Source organism: Haemaphysalis longicornis, unplaced genomic scaffold (assembly GCF_048455015.1).
Source record: "Haemaphysalis longicornis isolate Haplotype H1 unplaced genomic scaffold, Haemaphysalis longicornis Haplotype H1 scaffold_3, whole genome shotgun sequence".
Classification (NCBI taxonomy): domain Eukaryota; kingdom Metazoa; phylum Arthropoda; class Arachnida; order Ixodida; family Ixodidae; genus Haemaphysalis; species Haemaphysalis longicornis.
In genome coordinates, this window is record NW_027526335.1 from 66,242,735 (window position 1) to 66,262,503 (window position 19,769).

The window sequence follows — 19,769 nt, forward strand, 5'->3', positions numbered from 1 at the left end:
AAACTAGGCGTCGTTTCGTTTCCCATTGGAAAGTGGGTGACACGACAGGGAATATATTATACAGGCTATGTTGCTTGCACCTAAGCACACACTAACGGCATAACAGTTTGTTCACACTCAGCTGGCCTGGAAGTAACCTTCTTCCCGTTCCCATCCACCAAGGTGGCAGAGATGCTGCTGGAGATATGCGTCACCGAGCTGGAGGACGTGGCCTCGGACATTGAGTCGAGGCGCTCGGTGCCCCTTCCCGTGGTGCAAGAGTCCAGCCACCCCTACACCGACGACACCACACTGACGGGACACGTCAGGATTCCAGGTGGGGACTGCTCGGTGGAGTCGGTCGCTTCCTCGTGTTTGTTTCTGAAGTGGGGCACCCGTGCGCGGAGGAGCTAAAGGGCAGCCTGTCCGCAGGTGCCGAAAGCCTTCAGGTCGAGTTTGACAGGCAGTGCTCGACCGAGCGCCGCAACGACCCACTCTTCATCATGGATGGCTTGGGGAGGACCGTGGCAACCAGATCCGGTGAGCTCACCCGCTTCTTGAGAAAGAATGCGGTGGATTTTTTTTAACCACCCGATCAGTTTTAAAAAGATGGAAGATACAGTCACAAAAAGACTGTTTTCCTTCTGTGCCGACTAGGCTTCATGGCTGAAATAGAATGCCCATCACAGTGCTTAGTTAGCTGAGATTCACTAACTTGCTATGCATATATTAACCTTGGAGAAAGCTGAAGTCTTTACTAAGCATTTGGAAAGCAAATTTCAGTCGGGCCAAAGAGCAATGGAAAAAAGGCACGACATATGCAATGCTTATAAATTGTAAGCCAGTGTCATCAGTTAGGGAACGATATCAGACATCCTAGCTCAGATTAAGTAGAGTTGCACTGGAGATGTGATGTTAAGCAGGTAGACCAGTAGAATACCGGGTTGGCTACCAGGGCCTGGTAAAACATGTGAGGGCAACTAGGGAACTTCGTGGACCAGAGGGTGGGAGCATTTGGAAGACTGTGGATGAGGCCTTCGTCGTACATGATTGCAGGCCGCGAGTGGTGCAACTGGTCCCCCGAGCTGCGTATACCGGGCAACGAGCTGCACTGGAAGTTCACCAGCGACAGCTCGGTGAACGGTTGGGGGTGGCGCTTCACCGTGCACCCCGTGGTGTCGCCCGGTGGTGCGTCAGGAGGAGCAGGGGACGGCCTGTCGGATCGCGCTTTCCTGTCGAGGCCCTCCGTCGAGCTGGTCGTCTGCCTGCTGGACCTGCGCAGCTGCGCCGACCGGGCCATCGCATCACGCCTGGCCGCAGCACTCGCTGCCTGCGCACAGCTCAGCTACCTCGGTGAGTGGTGCTCTCCCGCTCTTCTTTCTCGTTTAGGCTGCTTGCAGTGTGATAGTGCAAAATGTGCCCGCAAGGTCTAGTGCTGGGCACTGTGGCTCCCCCTTTTTTTTTAATGCTGAAACTGTTGGTACCATTTTCACTGGGATCCTTCATAACCATGCTGCCGTACCTGCTGCAGTGGCTCAAGCGCTAAGGCGTTGTGCTGCTGAGCCCAAGGACGCGAGTTCGATCCCAGCCAGGGTGCCTGTTTTCTATATGGAGGCAAAAAGCGAAAACGTCCGTGTGTCGAGATTTTGGCGCACGTTAAAGATCCCCACATCGTCAAACATTAAGCTTTATTCCAGAACCATCCACTATATGGCACGCCTCATAGCCTAGGTGTAGCTCTGGCGCGAAAAACCCCCAAAATTTTAATTTGAAAAAACTTGACCTTGCGCCATTTGTCAGCGAAAAAACCCCTCTACAATCTGCATGTGTCCACTCATCACAGGCTGAAGAAGTGGTTAATGGCTCCTCAGAACCCTTCAAGGTGATTTACCCACACTTCACTAATGTGATGTACAGAGCACATGATTTCCCCAGAACCCTTCAAGGTGATTTACCCACACTTCACTAATGTGATGTACAGAGCACATGATTTCCCAGAGCACATGACTTCCCTGCTCTTTCGATTGCTAGGGAAGAATTGGTCCTAAAATACGCCACTGAAATAAATATGAATTGGGCCGATATATGCCTAAACTAGAGTTCTTCACGCCTATATATGCCTACATGACACTTTTTTGTGACTATTATAGGTGCCTAAAACCTAGATTTTTCATGCCTAAGTTCCAGTCTCTAATCATCACAGTCAGTAATTTGTGGACAATCAGTTGATCAGTGGTCAATGTCAATAAATATTTTCCTGCTTATGCTGTTCGGGAGTGTCAGACCTGTTGTTACATTCATAGAAGCACTTCCGTTGCCTGGCTGTGTTTTTGTGGCCACAAGATTCAAACCCATACTCTCATAAAATACATAGAAAGTCCTAAAAGTGTTCTGATGTACACATAAATGAAAGGTCCCAGATTCTTTATCTACTCTGAATGCACTACTTTCGGTACCGCAGAACCCGTCGCCTACAACTCAGCTTATGCTGTCTTAGTTGTATCCTTATAGTCCAAAGCTCTTGGGAAAACTGCATTGCTAAATGTGCGACATGTGCCCTTGCAAACTTTGATGAAGTCCCACAAACCGCTCGTGCTAAATCTGCAAGTTGAAATCGCGAAGCCTAGTTTGTTATTGCTATGCATGAGAAATATAAAAACGGTTTCAGAGGACTACTTCCTTTCAAAAACATTCTATGTATTTGAGGTGCAGTGACGATTCATGAAGTTAGTAGAAAGGGTCACTAAAATGTGAATGAAATCTGCAATCAAACCACGCTTTCTATGGGCTTTTACACACTGTGTGAATGGGAGTGTGCCAAGGCAAAGACAGTCTGGTTAATTCAAGTGAAAGAATTTTTGGTTGTTTGGCTTTGTTCAAAATACAGCCTGTATGCCTTGATGCAGTATGAAAGCAGCACACATCCGTATGACGGTCTGGGTAGGAAATGTCTATGGCTTGACCAATGTGGTCTCACTAACTCTGCAATGCATTAATTGGCAGGCGGAAGCCATTGGAGCATACTCGTGCATCAAACAGCTGCTGTCGTAGAATACGCACACACTTGGATGAAACTTCTCTTGTATCCATGTGGGTATTCTTGACTGAATAGCTGAGTGCTCTGGACCTCTGTTGCAGCTCCCTCGCAGAGGATGTGGATCCTGCACCAGCTGCGGCAGCTCATGACGGCTGGGGTGGGACGGTCGCTGAACGTGTCCCAGCTCCTCGTGCAGACACCCAGCAGTGCTGATCTGTCGCCCGACCAGCCTGCTGCTGTGAATCCAGGCGTACGTAGGCCACTACACGGGGGGGCGAGGCTGCACGCAGCAGCTCCCACGATGCATCAGTGTGATGTGGTCGTCTCGCCGTATGCAGGGTTCCAGTGACACTGCCCTGGTGTGCCTGCTCAAGGCCCTTCCTGAAACACTGCTTCGCCAGTTTGAGTACGAGGACCCGATAGTCCGTGGGGGGAAGCACCTGATGCACAGCAACTTCTTCAAGGTACGAGGGCCTGCCCACTGTTCTTTGTACAAAAAACGAACCTGCACTTGGGTGCACTTCGCAGTCTTGGTTTCCGACAATGGCAGGAGCTGCTCTGTTGGGTGGAATTGACAGAACATGGATCTGCTGTAGATTTAATTAAGCGCACATTAAGAAGCAGTATCAGGTTGGAGCCGATTCAAGTCCTTCCACAACAGTGCACATGCATGCAAGTTGTCTCCGTGCACAAAACCTCCAAATCTGACATTTATTTGCATTTGGAGCAGAGAAGGTGCCCAGATATTGAAAAGCAATCAAAATTATTCCTTCAAATACAAAACAAAGTTAACATGCAGGGCTTTAAGTTCAAATGTTTTGAAGCTTCATTATTGTGAGTACTTAAGGCATAAAGGCTACTAAAGGTGTCATTTGATGGCATGAATTTTTGTGATGAAAGATTGCATTATATGAAAAGCAATGTGTGCACTTTAATGCCTGTCCGGTGAGGAGTGTCAGCTGGCAGTGCATACTAGTATGTTGTGCACCTCTAATAACTGGCACCTAACCTGCAGGCATTCATGTAGAGTAGTAATTCTAGTGTAGGGAGGCTCAGTAGTGTTGCATTACAAGAATTATGTCACACCTCCAGTTAGGGTTCGGAATAAATGTGTGTCCTTTCTGACTCTAAGACTGCCTAAAGCATACTCTCTGGGTGCCAGCATGGCTGTATGTGTTTGGTCAGGTCATTCTTTGGGTATGTAATTTTTTTTTGGGAAGGGGGAAGGGGGGGGGGAAGAGGGAAGGGGGGGGGGTCACTTTATGTTTGCAAAGAGGCTTACACAACCCAAAAGAGCAGCAGTCATACCTGCTTTCTGAGGGGTGGACTTGCCATTTCGGACCCCGACAGTCGTATGTAGAAAGTTTCCACAATTTCACGCCCTTGCAGTGTCTGCAAGAATGTCTAACTGCAAGCTGGTGCATAAGAAGGAAAATCGAACTGAGTAGGGTGTGATGGGGTCAGTGTGCAAGTTCCATGGAGCATTGTTGCATGCAAGCAAGTTGCTGGTGTTGTTCTTGGTGCCCATCACGGAGTCCATGCCTGGTGAGATTTGCAAACAATGCCCTATAGCAGCGCGTGCCCTCCTAGAGATTGGCTCAGGAGCTACCTGTCAAGCAAAGGCAGGTCCTGTATAAGAGCATTTCAAAGCAATGCGCGTCTCTGCTGTGTGCATCAGGTTGGGTCTGCACAGTGCACCCAGCAGCGGTGGTCATCTGGCTCCTCCACTTGTTTTGTAAGGTGAAAGCCTTGGATGTCTCATCAGATGCGAGAATTGTCTGTAGTCATAGTCACCGTCGTCGGTGTCAACACGAATGGTGGCCGTTGTTAGGAAGAACATAAATGGTATTTGAGGGGGATTTGAACCCGTTCCACCAGAGCAGCAGCCAGGTGCTGTAACCACAGCAATAACCTGGCACACTGCCAGAATCTTTTTGAGCGTACGCCTGATGTGTGCGTCGAGACAGTTGCACATAGCGAAGTCCAAACACGGTGTAGCAGTGGAGAAGTCTTTCGCCGGGCCTTCTGAGCACGTAAGCTGATCATCTAACCATCTGTGGCCTCCCCCCCAGGTGCTGGCGGCGCTGGCGTGCGACCTGGGGCTGGACTCGCTGCCCTGCTCGGGGGACGGCCACCGGTGGACCTGGTTCCGGCGCTACTGTGCCGCGTCCCGGGTGGCCCAGGCCCTGGTGCACCGCACCGCCCTGCCCACCAGCTTCTGCCTGGAGGTGCGCCAGCGCATCCAGGAGCTGGCCCAGGAGCCCTCCGACGCGCCGGGGGCCGCCCTGCTGCTGGGGGACCAGGGGGAGGACGACGGGGGCGCCTCCTCCAGGGACCACGAGCACCACTCCCTCTTCAGGTGGGCAGCGCCGAGACTGCTGGTCGTTGATTTTAGGAAACGGGGAATTCTAAGCACTCCTTGGTTTGATCAGTGCAATATTTGTTCTTGGCTGAGTGTGGATCTAACAGCCTCACTCTGCTTACAACATATGAGAGGACATTTCAGTTATTAGTAGGGGTGTGTGAATATTCTACTTTTCGAATATGAATCGAATATCTTCTTTATTCAAACTGTATTCAATCCGAGAAATGCATATTCGAAAGTTCCCGAGTATTTAGTAATAACTGAATGTTCTGGGAAAGCGGCTAATACCAGCGCAAGTAAAGAAATATGTATGGCACGCATTCTTAGAAAGGCCCAATTACATGGTCTCATAATTACTGATCTACTCGCGAGTCACGTAAGCATGCGTAGAAGTAAGCGCTGTCGCGCACACCCGCACCCTATGCTGGCGAGGGCGAGTGACCTTACAGCAGCAGCCGTGACCGCGCCGGCCGCTGTACAGCCTAGTCCTAACGCTGCTCAACCCACTTCAAGTGAAGCTTGCATTTTATTTTTGTCCATTAAATTGCATTCGAACCACGCAAGGGACCACGCAAAAGCACCGTATAACCGGGGTGCCGTATGATGGGGGTATGGGTAAATGCTGGCCTGTTAGACGGTCTCACACAACAGGTGGGCAACTAACTTATGTAAGATACTATATTTAGCGCGTTCTGGTGTAATTTGCAAACTCTTATCTGAAATCCAAAGTTTCTAAAAATAAAACACCTATTTTGTGCCCCCCTCCTTTCCATGGCATCTGCTCTAGCCCGCCAGCCATGCACCACTCGCTAGGCTAGGCTTGAGATATGGCCATAAGGCCGACGTGGTTGAGCAAATTGAGAGGGGAAAAGGCAGGAGTGTGAAACTGCCAAGGCCAAGCGAAACGACCGATGTTGCAAGGTGGCGATGGAAAGAAGGCGGCAAACAAGGAAGTGGATCCCGCAACAACACGGCTTCGAACGACATTGATAAGCAGAGAGCAGGGCGAGGAAGGGAAGAGAGCGTTGTTAAAGGAAGAAACACAAATAGAGCGGGCAAGGAAAGCGGGTGTTCGGTTGCATCGTATGTGTTTTCACATTAACTGGCTCGATGGTAGCTTCGAATTTGTGGTTCTGCGGGCCACTTGTCTGGTCTGTGACTTCTCGTGGTTTACGCATTGGCGTTTCGCTGCAGCAACGGGCTGTCAAAAATTCACTCCTGTCCGCCAGTACCTGCCTGCTTGATTTCGACTGTTTAGCGAGTGTTCTGGCCCACCTGCGGACCTTCACACATCAAGCAGCGTCAAACGAAGGTTAAGAATAAAGAAAGGTCGGGAAGAGGCAGCCAAGTGGTGTGAAAGATGGGAAAAACGCCGGTTTGTCCTTGCCAGAGTCTGTCGTGTGAAGCGGGCCGCGTGCACCCGAGCATCATGTCATCAGGGTTTTTAATGCATTATTTCGATGGGGAGTTTGCCGGGACCACAGTGCACAGTGATCCATCGTAAGTAGCGGGTCGTCGTGAGGCCGGGTGACACATCATCAGGGTTCCACTAGCATCTGCTGCCTGCAGTCCTTTGTGATCTGTCTAAAATGTATGCCAGTACCACAGGAGCAGTACCACTTTCCCCGTCTTTTTTCCTTCCCCGACTTTGGTGGTCACCTGTTGCCCTCTCCCCCTTTTGCAGGCAGGAGCATGACGAGCAGCTGATCCACTGGGTGAACCGGCGTCCCGAGGACTGGACCCTGTCGTGGGGCTGGAGCGGCACCATCCTGGGCTGGGGCCACAACCACCGGGGACAGCTGGGGGGCGTCGAGGGGGCCAAGGTCAAGCTGCCCATGCCCTGCGAGGCTCTGAGCGCCCTCCGGCCCGTGCAGGTGGTCGGGGGCGAGCAGACGCTGTTTGCGGTCACCGCCGATGGCAAGGTCTACGCCACGGGCTACGGGGCGGGCGGCCGGCTGGGCATCGGGGGCACTGACTCAGTGTCCTGCCCGACGCTCCTCGAGAGCCTGCAGCACGTCTTCATCAAGAAGGTGGTGGTCAACTCGGGCGGCAAGCACTGCCTGGCCCTGTCCGCTGAGGGGGAGGTCTACTCCTGGGGCGAGGGCGACGACGGCAAGCTGGGCCACGGCAACAAGAGCTCCTGCGAGAGGCCCCGCGTCATCGAGCTGCTCCGGGGAAAGGAGGTCGTGGACGTGGCCTGCGGAGGGGCGCACAGCGCGTGCATCACCGCCAGCGGGGAGCTCTACACGTGGGGCAAGGGCCGCTACGGACGGCTCGGCCATGGAGACAGCGACGACCAGCTCAAGCCCAAGAAGGTGACTTTTCTTTGCCAACAAGTGGCTTCCTTTTTGGCCCACCAGTTTGGAAAGAGAATGCTGCAGTTTTATGCTTGCAAGTGTGGATTAGTCTTAATGTAATCGCCTGACCATGCTTGCAGGTGGAGGCCCTGTCCGGCTGGCGGGTCCGCTGCGTGGCCTGTGGCAGTGGGGACGCCCAGACCCTGTGCGTGACCGACGATGACTGTGTCTGGTCCTGGGGCGACGGGGACTATGGCAAGCTGGGTCGGGGAGGCTCCGACGGCTGCAAGGTGCCCCTTCGCGTGGACCTGCTGCAGGGCATGGGGGTGGTGCGCGTTGAGTGCGGCTCCCAGTTCTCGGTGGCCTTGACAAGTGCCGGCGGAGTGTACACCTGGGGCAAGGGGGACTACCACCGGCTGGGACACGGCACGGACGACCACGTGCGCCGCCCCAAGCGGGTGGCTGCTCTGCAGGGCAAGAAGGTCATCTGCATCGCGGTGGGCTCGCTCCACTGTGTGGCCTGCACGGACGCTGGGGAGGTCTACACGTGGGGCGACAATGACGAGGGCCAGCTGGGCGACGGCAGCGTCAATGCCATCCACAAGCCTCGCCTGGTGGCGGCCCTGCAGGGCAAGAAGATCAACCGGGTGTCCTGTGGCTCCGCGCACACCGTGGCCTGGTCCACCTGCAACCCGAGCTCAGCCGGCGCCTGCGGCCGGATGCCGCCGGCCATCCCGCTCGAGTACGACCTGCTGCAAGACATCCCCATCCCGACGCTGCGCAACCGCTACGCCCTGCTCTACCACTTCTCCGAGCTGTTCTGCCCATCGCTCTCCATGTTTGACCTCTCCGGCTCGAGTGAAATTCAGCAGGAGGGACTCAATCAGCTCAGGGGCCTGCTGGTGCTCTCAGGAAAAGAGGGCGCCTTCCGGAAAGTGGTCCAGGCCACCATGGTTCGGGACCGACAGCACGGGCCAGTGGTCGAGCTGAACCGAATCCAGGTCAAGCGGTCGAGGTCCAAGAATGGCCTGGCTGGGCCCCATGGTACCAAGTCAGTGTTCGGGCAGATGGTGTCGAAGATGTCACTGCTGACCCAGGAAAACCTGCTGCTGCCTCACCGCGTCTGGAAGGTCAAGTTTGTCGGGGAGAGTGTGGACGACTGTGGAGGAGGCTACAGCGAGTCGATTGCCGAGATGTGTGATGAGCTCCAGAACGGCTCTCTTCCTCTGCTCATTCTGACTCCGAATGGCCGCGACGAAGCTGGAACCAATCGGGACTGTTTCTTGCTGAATCCGGCAGCAACGCTGCCTATCCACCTCAACATGTTTCGTTTTCTAGGTAACCCACTTTCCCTCGCTCTCCTTGTGCATCTGATTCTTGCATGTGCCTGAAACGGCGTTCTCAGATGTGACGCACCTCTTTCAGGAATACTCATGGGCATAGCGATTCGAACTGGCAGCCCGCTTAGCCTAAACTTAGCCGAACCTGTGTGGAAGCAACTGGTTGGCCTTCCTCTCACACCAGCCGACCTCAACGAAGTTGACAGAGACTATGTTCCAGGTTAGAATTGTCTCTCCAGCCTTTGTGAAAATTTCTTTTCGTGGTCTTGTAGGTTTTTCTAGTTGCTAATTGTATGTCTTTGAAATGCAACAGGCCTCATGTGCATTCGCGATATGGAGCCCGAGGCCTTCCAAAAGCTGGACATGCCTTTTGCAACACATAGTGCAACTGGCCAGGAAGTTCGCCTTAGTGCAAAGTACCAAAGGACAACTGTGGAGAACCGTGCTGAATACGTGCGCCTTGCCCTCAACTACAGGCAAGTGCTAGTTTATTGTCCTGTTATAGATGGACTGCTTTATTGGAGTGCGAAGAGTTGGACTGAGTATGAGTATGAGTAGGTGATGGTGTGTACATCACAAATGAGATTAATTGAAAGAAGCAGCAGTTCGGCTGCATCAAGTCATGCCTTTTCTTTTGCTGATAGTGTTGACGGCAGCTTCATTGGTGCTCATAGATTTGTAAGCTAGAAACACGGCAATTTCATTTTTGTGGGGTGATGTTAGCAATGCAGGCCATAAGGAATGCAGCAGTACAGACACCATGTGTGAACAGTACCAACAGTACCAACAGCATGTACACATGCACCATTCTGTACCAACACACATGCAGTACCAACAGCATGTACACATGCACCATTCTCTGAATGTGTGCACATATCAAACAACTGTGAGCTGTAAAGGGAAAAAAAAAAAAGTGCTAGTATTGTTAAAAATCATTGGCATACATAGTAACAGAAATAGCGCACTAGACCTTTTCCCCATTTTCTGGATGGGCCGTCGCATGATGTGTGGGTGCGGCCAAATGTTTTGAAAGTGCGTGTTGTGTAAGTGCCCCTGATTCTCTTCTCTTGCAGGCTGCACGAGTTTGACGAACAAGTGGCAGCGGTGAGAGAAGGCATGTCCAAGGTCATCCCAGTTCCCATGCTTTCTCTCTTCACAGGCTATGAACTAGAAACCATGGTAAGACATCATCTGAATTGTGAAAGTTACTCGAAATTGGTGTACACGACCTCTTGCAACCTCCTCTGCGTGTAGTGGGCTAAATTTGAGGTGTTACGAATGCATTTTTTGCGCTGCAATTGATGGATATGAATCGGCAAGGGTTTTTACAGCAATAGCATAGGCTTGGTAGGCTTGGGGAAATGGCTCAGGCTCATGTCTATATATGACACATCTATTTTTAAAAAAGGTTATACTATACTTGACTGCTAAGACAACTCTGTCACTGTGCAGAGTTTCATTTCATTCACTGCTGCAGCTGTCAAGGGTTAAAAAAATTCGTATTTTTTTAATACATCATTTACCCCATCTATGAACAATCCTCTTATATGTATTTTGTTTCTTTTATAAGGACACTTTAACATTACAGTGTTACATTTATTACAACTGATTTGTGACGCCTTTCCTGATCCCTTTTTCCTCTGGGCTTTTCGGCCTCCTCTCTGCATTAAATTCATTCATTCATTCATTCATTCATTCATTCATTCATTCATTCATTCATTCATTCATTCATTCTTTACAAGAAATGCCAGAACACTTGCAAGGCACTGCTGAACCATAGTTCAGATGCAGTTATTGAATCATGTATTGCTTACACATGTCCTGTAAGCTACGTATCTTTATAATACCTGGCCAGGCTGCATGGCCTCAATAACCTGGACATTATAACTAATCTCGAAAGAATGGCTGCTTACTCCAGATCCACTTTGAGTTTAAAATTGGCTGTTTGGCCACACCTAGTAGCTAGACGCACTCCATGCTGAGACAATGTTCTCACTTGAATTCAGAAGAGGAAGAAAGCCCATGCAGGGTCTTGTTTTGGTGTTCCCCCCGCAACGTTCCCTCTCCCCCACTGCAGATCTGTGGGAGCCCCGACATCCCAATCCAGCTGCTGAAGGCTGTGGCCACGTACAAAGGTGTGGAGCCCGACAGCCTGCTGGTGCAGTGGTTCTGGGACGTCATGGAGGAGTTCACCAACGCCGAGCGGTCGCTCTTCCTGCGCTTTGTGTGGGGACGGACGCGGCTGCCCAGGGCCATTGCCGACTTCCGAGGGAGGGACTTTGTGCTGCAGGTGAGGGACACGCCCATTCTGGTGGGGGGCTCTGTCTATACCGAGGCCCAAGCGAGGTGCATGTTTGTTGTGGCCAGGTTGGTTGCCTGTTTCAGCCCATAGCCATGGGAGGGCTGGAATGTGGTTGTGCTTTTATGCTTGGGCTCATTGGAACGTGTTGTCTTCGGTCATCATGCATGTGCAGATTACGACGTATTGATGTCATACGGGAGAGCGAGTATAATACTGTCTTACTTCGGCTGTTACCATATTTACACGATTGTAGGTCGACCCTTTTTTTTTCAAATTTGACTATCCGATGTTGGAGGGTCGGCTTAGAATCGAAATCGAACCACCTACCGCTATTAATGGCAAGAGAAACGAGAAATCGGGGGGTGCTACGAGGGGGGGGACAGCTTTGCACCCTCGTTCGCATGGTTATGGTCTAAAGTGTGAACCGCGTGGGGCGTTTTCTGCTCACAAAAATGCGCCGCGCTGACGCTGCCACGAATACCACCCGCATGCTACGCGATCGGCGGCGGCAACATGGCGGCGTCACCAGCAGCTAAGAGGTGCGCGTAGCTCCAGTGACCGCTTCTAACCGCTCTTTAAGATATCACTGAAGGCACAAACGAAGGCGTTTGTGCGGGAAAGGAGCTGATAATGTGGTCGAAAATGACACTATAAAGTATCACCCGCGCCGCTAGGGAAAGGGCCAATCAAATATCTGCCACCGTGGTAAGCCTAAACATCTCCGGCGGTGCCAGCCGGCTGTCCCAAGCGCTTTCAAACTGCCGCCATGAAGAGCGCGCCTCCCCATTGGGGCAAGTCGTCAGGCTCCTCCCACTGCCGCGCTCGTCACGCGTCATCCCGACGTAGAACTTAGAAGCTGCCGCTTGGTGGAATCTGCGACGCGGGTGTGAAAAAGTTGCCCGCGCAACGCCGACGCTCACGAATCGCATGCAAAAACGCGTCAAGAAGCGTTTTATTCGTCTCTAATAAACAAAATCAGTATTAGCGAATCCCTTGATTCAATGCGCAGCTTTAACGTAGCCCAAATCATATCACATTGTTCAGTACACTTCCGAACGCGATGGTGGGAGGTTAGTCGCTCAAAAGTAAATCACGCGCGGCTGCTTCCATCAGCCGCCATGTTGTTTGTTTTGGTATCGCGGGGCAGTAGCCGCTGCCGGTTGCTTTGATGGTTGTCATCTCGCAGCAAATGTGTTCTTCCCGCTCAACCCACAGCGCGTGGTTATTCCAGGTGCTTATAGTACAAAAGCTTTTCTTTTTTTAACATCTACCGTGCATACCGTGAGCACACGTCTGTTGTGGGAGCATCGGTCATAGTAGAGCCGCCGTGTGGGTTGACGGAAGAGCTTCTCTCTTTGTTACACAATTTTCTAACTGACGCTTGCTTTTTTTGAGAGAGAGAGAGAGAGAGAGAGAGAGAGAGAGAGAGAGAGAGAGAGAGAGAGAGAGAGAGAGAGAGAGAGAGAGAGAGAGAGAGAGAGAGAGAGAGAGAGAGAGAGAGAGAGAGAGAGAGAGAGAGAGAGAGAGAGAGAGAGAGAGATGCAACTTTTGCGAAAGCACGTCCCCAGTTGTCGAGGCGCACTGAAAACACCGAATCTGCATCTGCCGTCCGCTTTTCGAGCTGACTACGCCACTTCTGGCGTCGACACTGATATCCGCCTAGCATAGGCATCGTAATATGGAACACAGACGGACAATTTCGCATGCATTTTAGCGAAGCGTGCAGACGCCGGACGTCGGGTGATGCTGGGAGAATAGAAAGCAGCTCATCGTAACATGGTAACACCTGGTACCATGGCTTGAAAGGGCTTACAAGCGCTCGAAGCAGGAAGTAAGGTCTGCCCTTGTTACTATCTGCGGTTAACACTTTCGTTACGGCGGAAAAACGGCAGATTTTGAGTGCTTCCACAAAATGTTTTTTTTTTTCTCTTGAGCTACTGGACGCACTTAGCCTTGCTATGCATGAAATTGTAGCTCATAGATTGCTCTTCCAAACACAAAGCAGCAGTTTTGTTACAGGTATGATTACTTACAGTTTCTTCGTCAAGTAATCAGAAAAAAGCCCCCAAGAAAAGTATACGAAAAACACAAATCGGAAATTTTACCGAGACTAAAAATTATTTCAGGAATTGCAAGATATACAAATTGTACCTGCGTTCCTTGGCTATGATTAAATATATAAATCAACAGTGTACACCAAGTTTTGGATTTTTGAGGGCCCGTCAACCTAGCGGAACTGACGGCTGTGCCACGCCGCGAAGGCACTGAAGGGTGAGGAGTCTCTGCAAAATGTGCATCCAAGCATACTCTTTTCTATTCTCGCACAAAATCCTTATCAGTTCGGTGGTAAAAAACAAGAAAAAAAAATCCAGCACTCTCGAGAAGCGTTGCGCATCGCCCTGCAGCGATAATCTGACACAAGCGCCAGGTTATCTTGAAGGTGATAGCGCGATACGGCCTGGTGCATTTGGCAAAATATCCTGGCTGTACGTTGTCGAGACCCTAAACACAAAAGTAAACCCGCAGTCATACCCGCCGCGGTGGCTCAGTGGCTAAGGCGTTGCGCTGCTGAGCACGAGGTCGCGGGTTCGATTCCCGGCCGCGGCGGCCACTTTTCTGATGGAGGCGAAAAGCAAAAACGTCCGTGTGTACGAGATTTCGGCGCACGTTAAAGATCCCCAGGTGGTCAAAATTAATCCGGAGCCCTCCACTACGGCGCGCCTCATCGCCTGCGTTGCGTCGGCGCGTTAAACCCCCACAATCAATCAATCAATCAAAACCGCAGTCATCAGATAAGAAGAATGTTTTGTTTATAAATACAGCGTGGAGTCACAACGAAATTACCTGCCAGCGCTTGTTGAAGTGCGAGGCACCTGAACCGGAGCTTCGTCGTCCAAACTGAAATCTGAATATCCCACATCGTTGCTTGACCCATCACTGCTGCTGGAATCAGAAAAATCAACAGCAGGAGCTGCCAAAGTGCTTGCTACAGCAGTCCGACTGTGCGGAGCGCGGCGCGAACCCGACGCCATTTTCCTCCTAATCCCCTCTACCTTCGGTTCAAATATATCTTGCTACACCACCACCACACGCGACACATAAACAAATGAAACCAAAACTGAAAGAGAAGTTGCCAATGAACACACCAGATGGCGATAGTTGTCTGTGGAGCGCGGGTTTCAGATTTTGCGGGAGATTTGAAATCATCGGAAGCCGGCTTCCGATTACCTATGGCGCTGGAGTGAAAGAGTTAAAGGGGCACTTTGCAGGATTACTAGCGCAAATTGTAGTCCGGAGTCCATAGGCCATGTTTCAACCACTCCGAGTGCGTTTACGCGAATTTATTTAGTAGAAAAATAAATTCGAAAATGCTGTCCTCCTCTCTGCATCCTTGCCCATTTTCTGTGGCGTTTTCGTGTGACATCAGGAGGAGATGACTTGGCTTGACTGTGCTGCTGCACGGCTCGCCGACCGTTTAGTCTGCGGACCGCCGAAGGGTCGGCGCAATTTGTTCACTCAGTTGAAACTAAGCCGTGACACATTGTAAAGGGAAGAATGTGCCTTTCTTTACTTTGTTAGTTTGTACACTGTATCAAGTTCCAAGTCCAGGTCGCTCCACACAAGCGCTGCACAAGCGCACATGCGACGCTTTGCTGACTGGTACGCTAGTAGGAAAATCTAAGGCCACTTGAACGCGGGAGAAGAGTCAGCGAAGTCAATATAGGTACTAAGGAAATCAAATCAACTGAAACTTTTACCGTACAGCGTAAAACTAGGGAGCAGGAAGCACTTTTTTGCGCTGGGTGAACAAGTGCAGCAGTCAGCAGCGCAACCACACATCTGTGAACGCTTTTCCGTCTAAAAAATGCAATTGCTAGACGTGAGATATTGTGGAAATTTGGGGGACGCTTGCTGCATGAGCGCTATGCAACAAACAGTCACCTAAGCTGCTTGAAATGATAAAACTAAATAAAAGTTTAAACTGGTTATACATTATATACCTTATATTTCCGACGCCGGCAGCGCTGGCCTGTAGCCGAGTGGTCTGGAGTGCTAGGTATGTTATTTTAACAAGTCGCAAGTTCAAATCCCTGAGGGTACTTTTTTTCCTGCCTCTGCACATAGAACGATGTCGGCAGGTCCGGCTATAGGTTGTCGATTTTTGTCGATCAGTACCGACAGGTTGTACTGATTTTTTTCAATGCAGGTGCTGGACAAGTACAGTCCCGCTGACCACTTCCTTCCTGAGAGCTACACCTGCTTCTTTCTGCTGAAGATGCCGCGCTACTCGTGTCGTGCCGTGCTCCGCGAGAAACTCAAGTACGCCATCCACTTCTGCAAGTCCATCGACACGGACGACTATGCCCGCGTGGCCCTTGGTGCTGACGACGACATCGATCTGGCCAGCTGCGGGGCTGCCCAGTTTGTGGACGACATGCCGCACCTGGCCATGGAGGAAGGCCTGGCCACCAGCGACAGCGAGGGGGCCGCCGTCGAGTCCCTGGGCGGGGCGTCCGACGAGTGCAGCAGCGAAGTCTGAGGGCCTGCTGGACTGTGTAGTGCGTGCGCTTTCGCGTCCCTCCCCAGGCACCCAGATGCTAGTAGCTGGGGGTGGGGAGAACGAGAATTGAGTGAGAGTACGCACTAGGCTGAATGTTAGTTGGTGAAATAATTTGGCCACGGCTTAGTATATATTAAGTAGGTGTGCAGTTACTAGCGGCCCATTTTCGGGTGGGGAACCAGTGTCTGCCGTTGCTTTTAGAAGTCTCCAAAAGGAACAGAGGAGATGCACGCGAGCTTTTGGAGTTTTAATTGCCCTGATTTTACAATCTTGCTGATGCAGAGTGCACGTGTAGTATAGATAGACTTTCTTCGATTGTGTGGCCCCTCTGGCAGCACCAAACTAAGAGTGATTGCTTTGTGTTCTGATCTGCCGGTGTTTGTGGACTTGTTTGACACGGACCCAAACACGAGAGGTTTTGAGCTGCTAAACTGTGATGAATATAAGTAGAGAGGTATATGTGGTCTGGTGCGAGCAGGCATTAAGGTTTAATTTTGTTGCTGGCTGACAATGATCTCATTTGTGAATACTACGCCAAGTTTTGTTTATACTATATATGAGACCTACTGCACCGGTCCCACACTTTTGACGCAAGATGACCACTTGTGGTGCTGAGTAGCTGTGTGTGTTAATAACGTGTCAAATGGCTGAGGCATGTGCTTACGTCTTGAGCACAGTTTGCAATGGGATGACTGAGAGATTGTCTATTGTGTGTGCAGTGCTTGTTGTAGCACCTTTCGCATCTGGAGTCTCGTATGCTAGGTGTATATGTATAACGTTTAAATAAATTGTAACTTACAAGCATTTCTGTCTATCAAAAAGGATTGACGTGAAATTACAAGTGCAGTGTTGATGTTTAGTTGTGCAACTTACCAGGAGTACAATTGTGATTGCCCCCTCCTGGCCAAGACAAGCAAGATCCTGCTCAAGATAAGTAAAATATTCCAAGCAAAACCCTCTTCTTCCTGTGCACACACTACACGATGTCTCATTCTAAAGCTACCTTCGGGGGTTCCCAAAGTATGGACACTTTTTATTTTGCACAGAAACGACATACATGATATATGAGCACTTTATTAACACCATTGCAAAAAAAAGTACTGCACAGAGAACGCTTGAAATGAGGCCATGCATGGACTTCCTTTGAGAACAGCCTTTTTAAACAATTTTGTATGAGCAGAGACATGTGGGCACAGTGTCTTAACAGCAAGTGCATCGTGTTACTTGTGTGTCTGAACTAGCTCATTTTATTGTGAAATCCTTAAATACATTGGCCTTGAGTCGCACGGAAACCAGAATTTCCCGAAATTTGGTATGCTCAGCAGTCAAGCCCTTAGTATCTTTCGAATACTTGTTTGCACCTAAATGTACATGAATAACTGCCTACCACCCTCAGCGGCTTAACAATGAGATTTTTTCGCGCTTGCGCTGTTTGGCACCCGCCACTAGATGTCACTGCTTGGGCAGTGACTTTTAAGGTAAATCATTGCACCTTTGCTGGAATTGTTATCCGTTGCTGACATTGTTGGAATGCAGAAACCACGATCATTGGAACATTTAACCCTTTCAGTATCAATGGCGTACTGGCACATTGCTGCTCTTCCTTGCAGCCGTGTCACTGACGTATCCATTCATTTTGCATTCAACATTCAAAGACTGTGGCAAGACGCGAAGCTGCTATGCTTGGGAGGATCCCACCATCTGTTTTATCTCCCTGTAAGCTCGTTTTATTCACCCCTCACTGTTTTCCTTTGTGTAGATAACTACTTTCCGCGAGCACGGTTGCCGCATTGTAGGGGCGTGCTTGACTGCTCAGTTTGCATGCAGTACCGCCTTCTTTGGCGATGCCCTGTTCAAAAATTCATGCCGCTGCATCATGCCTCTGTCCATAGGGCAGGACGGCCATTTTTTGCATCACTGTAGTGACATTTTTTTAACTCTTGTCTCTTGCTATCTCCGCTACGTGGTCCAAAGCTTCCAATTTCGAAGCCATTCTCCCTGGCATAGTCTGCATCCAGAACACTCTTCGGGGGGACGTAACTTTTGTAGCGCACAGCACTTAAGTGTCTGCTACTTACTGTGTTTTGACGGCGTTCCCAGCCTTGTAACCGAGTAAGTGAAAGGGACACCGAAGACAGACGGAAAACAGAGGAGGAAAGTATGGCAAAAGTGCGAGGGGGAGGGCAGTATGCCGAGGCCGCGCCACAGGAACCCAGCACGCATTATGTGCTGCACGTACATCGGTCCTTCGATGTCCTCCTCGTTGTGTGGCTCATCCGAACCACGTGACATTTGGGCAGGCAGTCCAAACACAATTTACAGCATGCTCAGCGGCAACGACGCACTGTGAGATAATGGCAGAAAAGCGCGCGGCGCCGTGCATTCACTGATCACGCGATCGCTTCCTGAGATGCAGCAACTATGCATTGTGACCGAGAAGACTGCAGTTCGCGCTGCACACAAATTATAGTAATCGTCAGGCATTTTTTTATTTCTTGGATCCGTTTTTCATCCTTTTCCTTTATCTCTTTTTTTACCTATCATTCATTTCTCTTTTTCATCTCTCTTTCACTCGTACCTGCCTTGGGCCGCATAGAAAGGCGAAATTTCCACCTTGTGGGTGCATTTGGTACAGGAATGTAAGACCTATGGGCCCTTCTGACTATATAATTTCAATTGAAGCTCAGGCTCAGAACACAGCTTGCCATTTCAGGATGAGAAGCAGGAACCCACCTCTTCGGATGTTTTGGGGGACATGGCTCTTAAATCAACTTTCTTTAACTTTTAAGTAAACTGTGAAACAATTATCAGCCTTTCTGATTTTTTCCCACTCATTTCAAATATGCCAGTATTATTTCGGTCAGTCAATTAGTTCCCAAGATAATCAGTGATAATTAGTCATTTTTGGAGAAACAATTGACACAACAGTGTTAGTCATAAAACTGTAGTCTTAATATATTTTCCAATACTATGAACCCTGGTGAATGCAATAGGAAAGCGGTTCTTTGATACATCACTTGGAACTAATTTTACAGCTCGTCAAATGTTGGTGGCACCAGTGGTAATGGACCATATCGAATGCCCATTTCGAACACCAAAATTCCCTGTTCCCCCTGTTCCGACGCCCCTGGGCGAGGAAGAAATGCAGCTTGCGGAGCAGCACAACAGATGACGCGTCAAGCGCATTGCCATAGTTTACATGTTCTTCTATGGATGCGAAGTACAAAAATCATAATATCACTGAATATATAGTGAAAATTGCCCGATTTCTTTCTGTAAAATAAATAAATAGAAGTGCTGGACATTTTAGCTGCAGTTATTAATACTGCCCTAGTTACAAGCCGTACCGCGCTTGAAACGAAGCACGAGAAGGAATCCCGGAGCAGATGACGTCTGCTGACGCCGCCGTCTTGCCACGAGTGGTTCACTCACTCTTGCCGCTCTCGCCTCTCGCGGGCTTCTCAGATTTGCGCACGCTTTTCATGTTGCACAGGCAGGGCGGGAAAGTTAGGGCAGCCTAAATATGAACTAATGGTGTAGAGGATAATAACTATCATTCACTGGAACTAATCATACCTAGATTCTCAACCGTATGTTTTTTTTTTTTATTGTAGATTTCACGTTTAAAAAAAACCAAAGCCCCTTCGACGTTTGAAACGTGAAGATATCTTTCGCCGCAAACCGACTTTAATGAAAGTCCAGTTGCGCAAGGGATTCGTCAGCCCCGTCTGCCCATGACAGCAGCCTGCTATCCACTGACTGACGTTGAACCGGCGAGCCTTTTTCCTTTGGCGCCTCGCGACAGAGGGCACATCAGTGCCGTGCCCAGCGCCGTGACTTTATCACACCGCTGGAGTAAGCCCTGTTGTGCCTCCTCAATAAATTTTC

General features: G+C 50.1%; 1 protein-coding gene across 5 annotated transcripts in view; it reads left to right on the plus strand.

Annotated features, from left to right (window-relative positions):
* Herc2 (E3 ubiquitin-protein ligase HERC2) overlaps window positions 1-16,685 on the plus strand; it is a 120,551-nt gene extending 103,866 nt beyond the window's left edge. For all 5 annotated transcript variants that reach the window (XM_077703307.1, XM_077703310.1, XM_077703308.1 and 2 more), the window contains exons 62-74: window positions 163-316; window positions 412-519; window positions 1,036-1,332; window positions 3,118-3,266; window positions 3,355-3,480; window positions 5,089-5,375; window positions 7,066-7,696; window positions 7,819-9,016; window positions 9,104-9,238; window positions 9,332-9,494; window positions 10,092-10,197; window positions 11,096-11,308; window positions 15,528-16,685. In XM_077703307.1, coding sequence (XP_077559433.1) covers window positions 163-316; window positions 412-519; window positions 1,036-1,332; window positions 3,118-3,266; window positions 3,355-3,480; window positions 5,089-5,375; window positions 7,066-7,696; window positions 7,819-9,016; window positions 9,104-9,238; window positions 9,332-9,494; window positions 10,092-10,197; window positions 11,096-11,308; window positions 15,528-15,860 — 3,900 coding nt within the window. In that variant the 3' untranslated portion in view covers window positions 15,861-16,685. The remainder of the gene's footprint in view (window positions 1-162; window positions 317-411; window positions 520-1,035; window positions 1,333-3,117; window positions 3,267-3,354; window positions 3,481-5,088; window positions 5,376-7,065; window positions 7,697-7,818; window positions 9,017-9,103; window positions 9,239-9,331; window positions 9,495-10,091; window positions 10,198-11,095; window positions 11,309-15,527) is intronic.
* The last annotated feature ends 3,084 nt before the right edge of the window (window positions 16,686-19,769 follow it).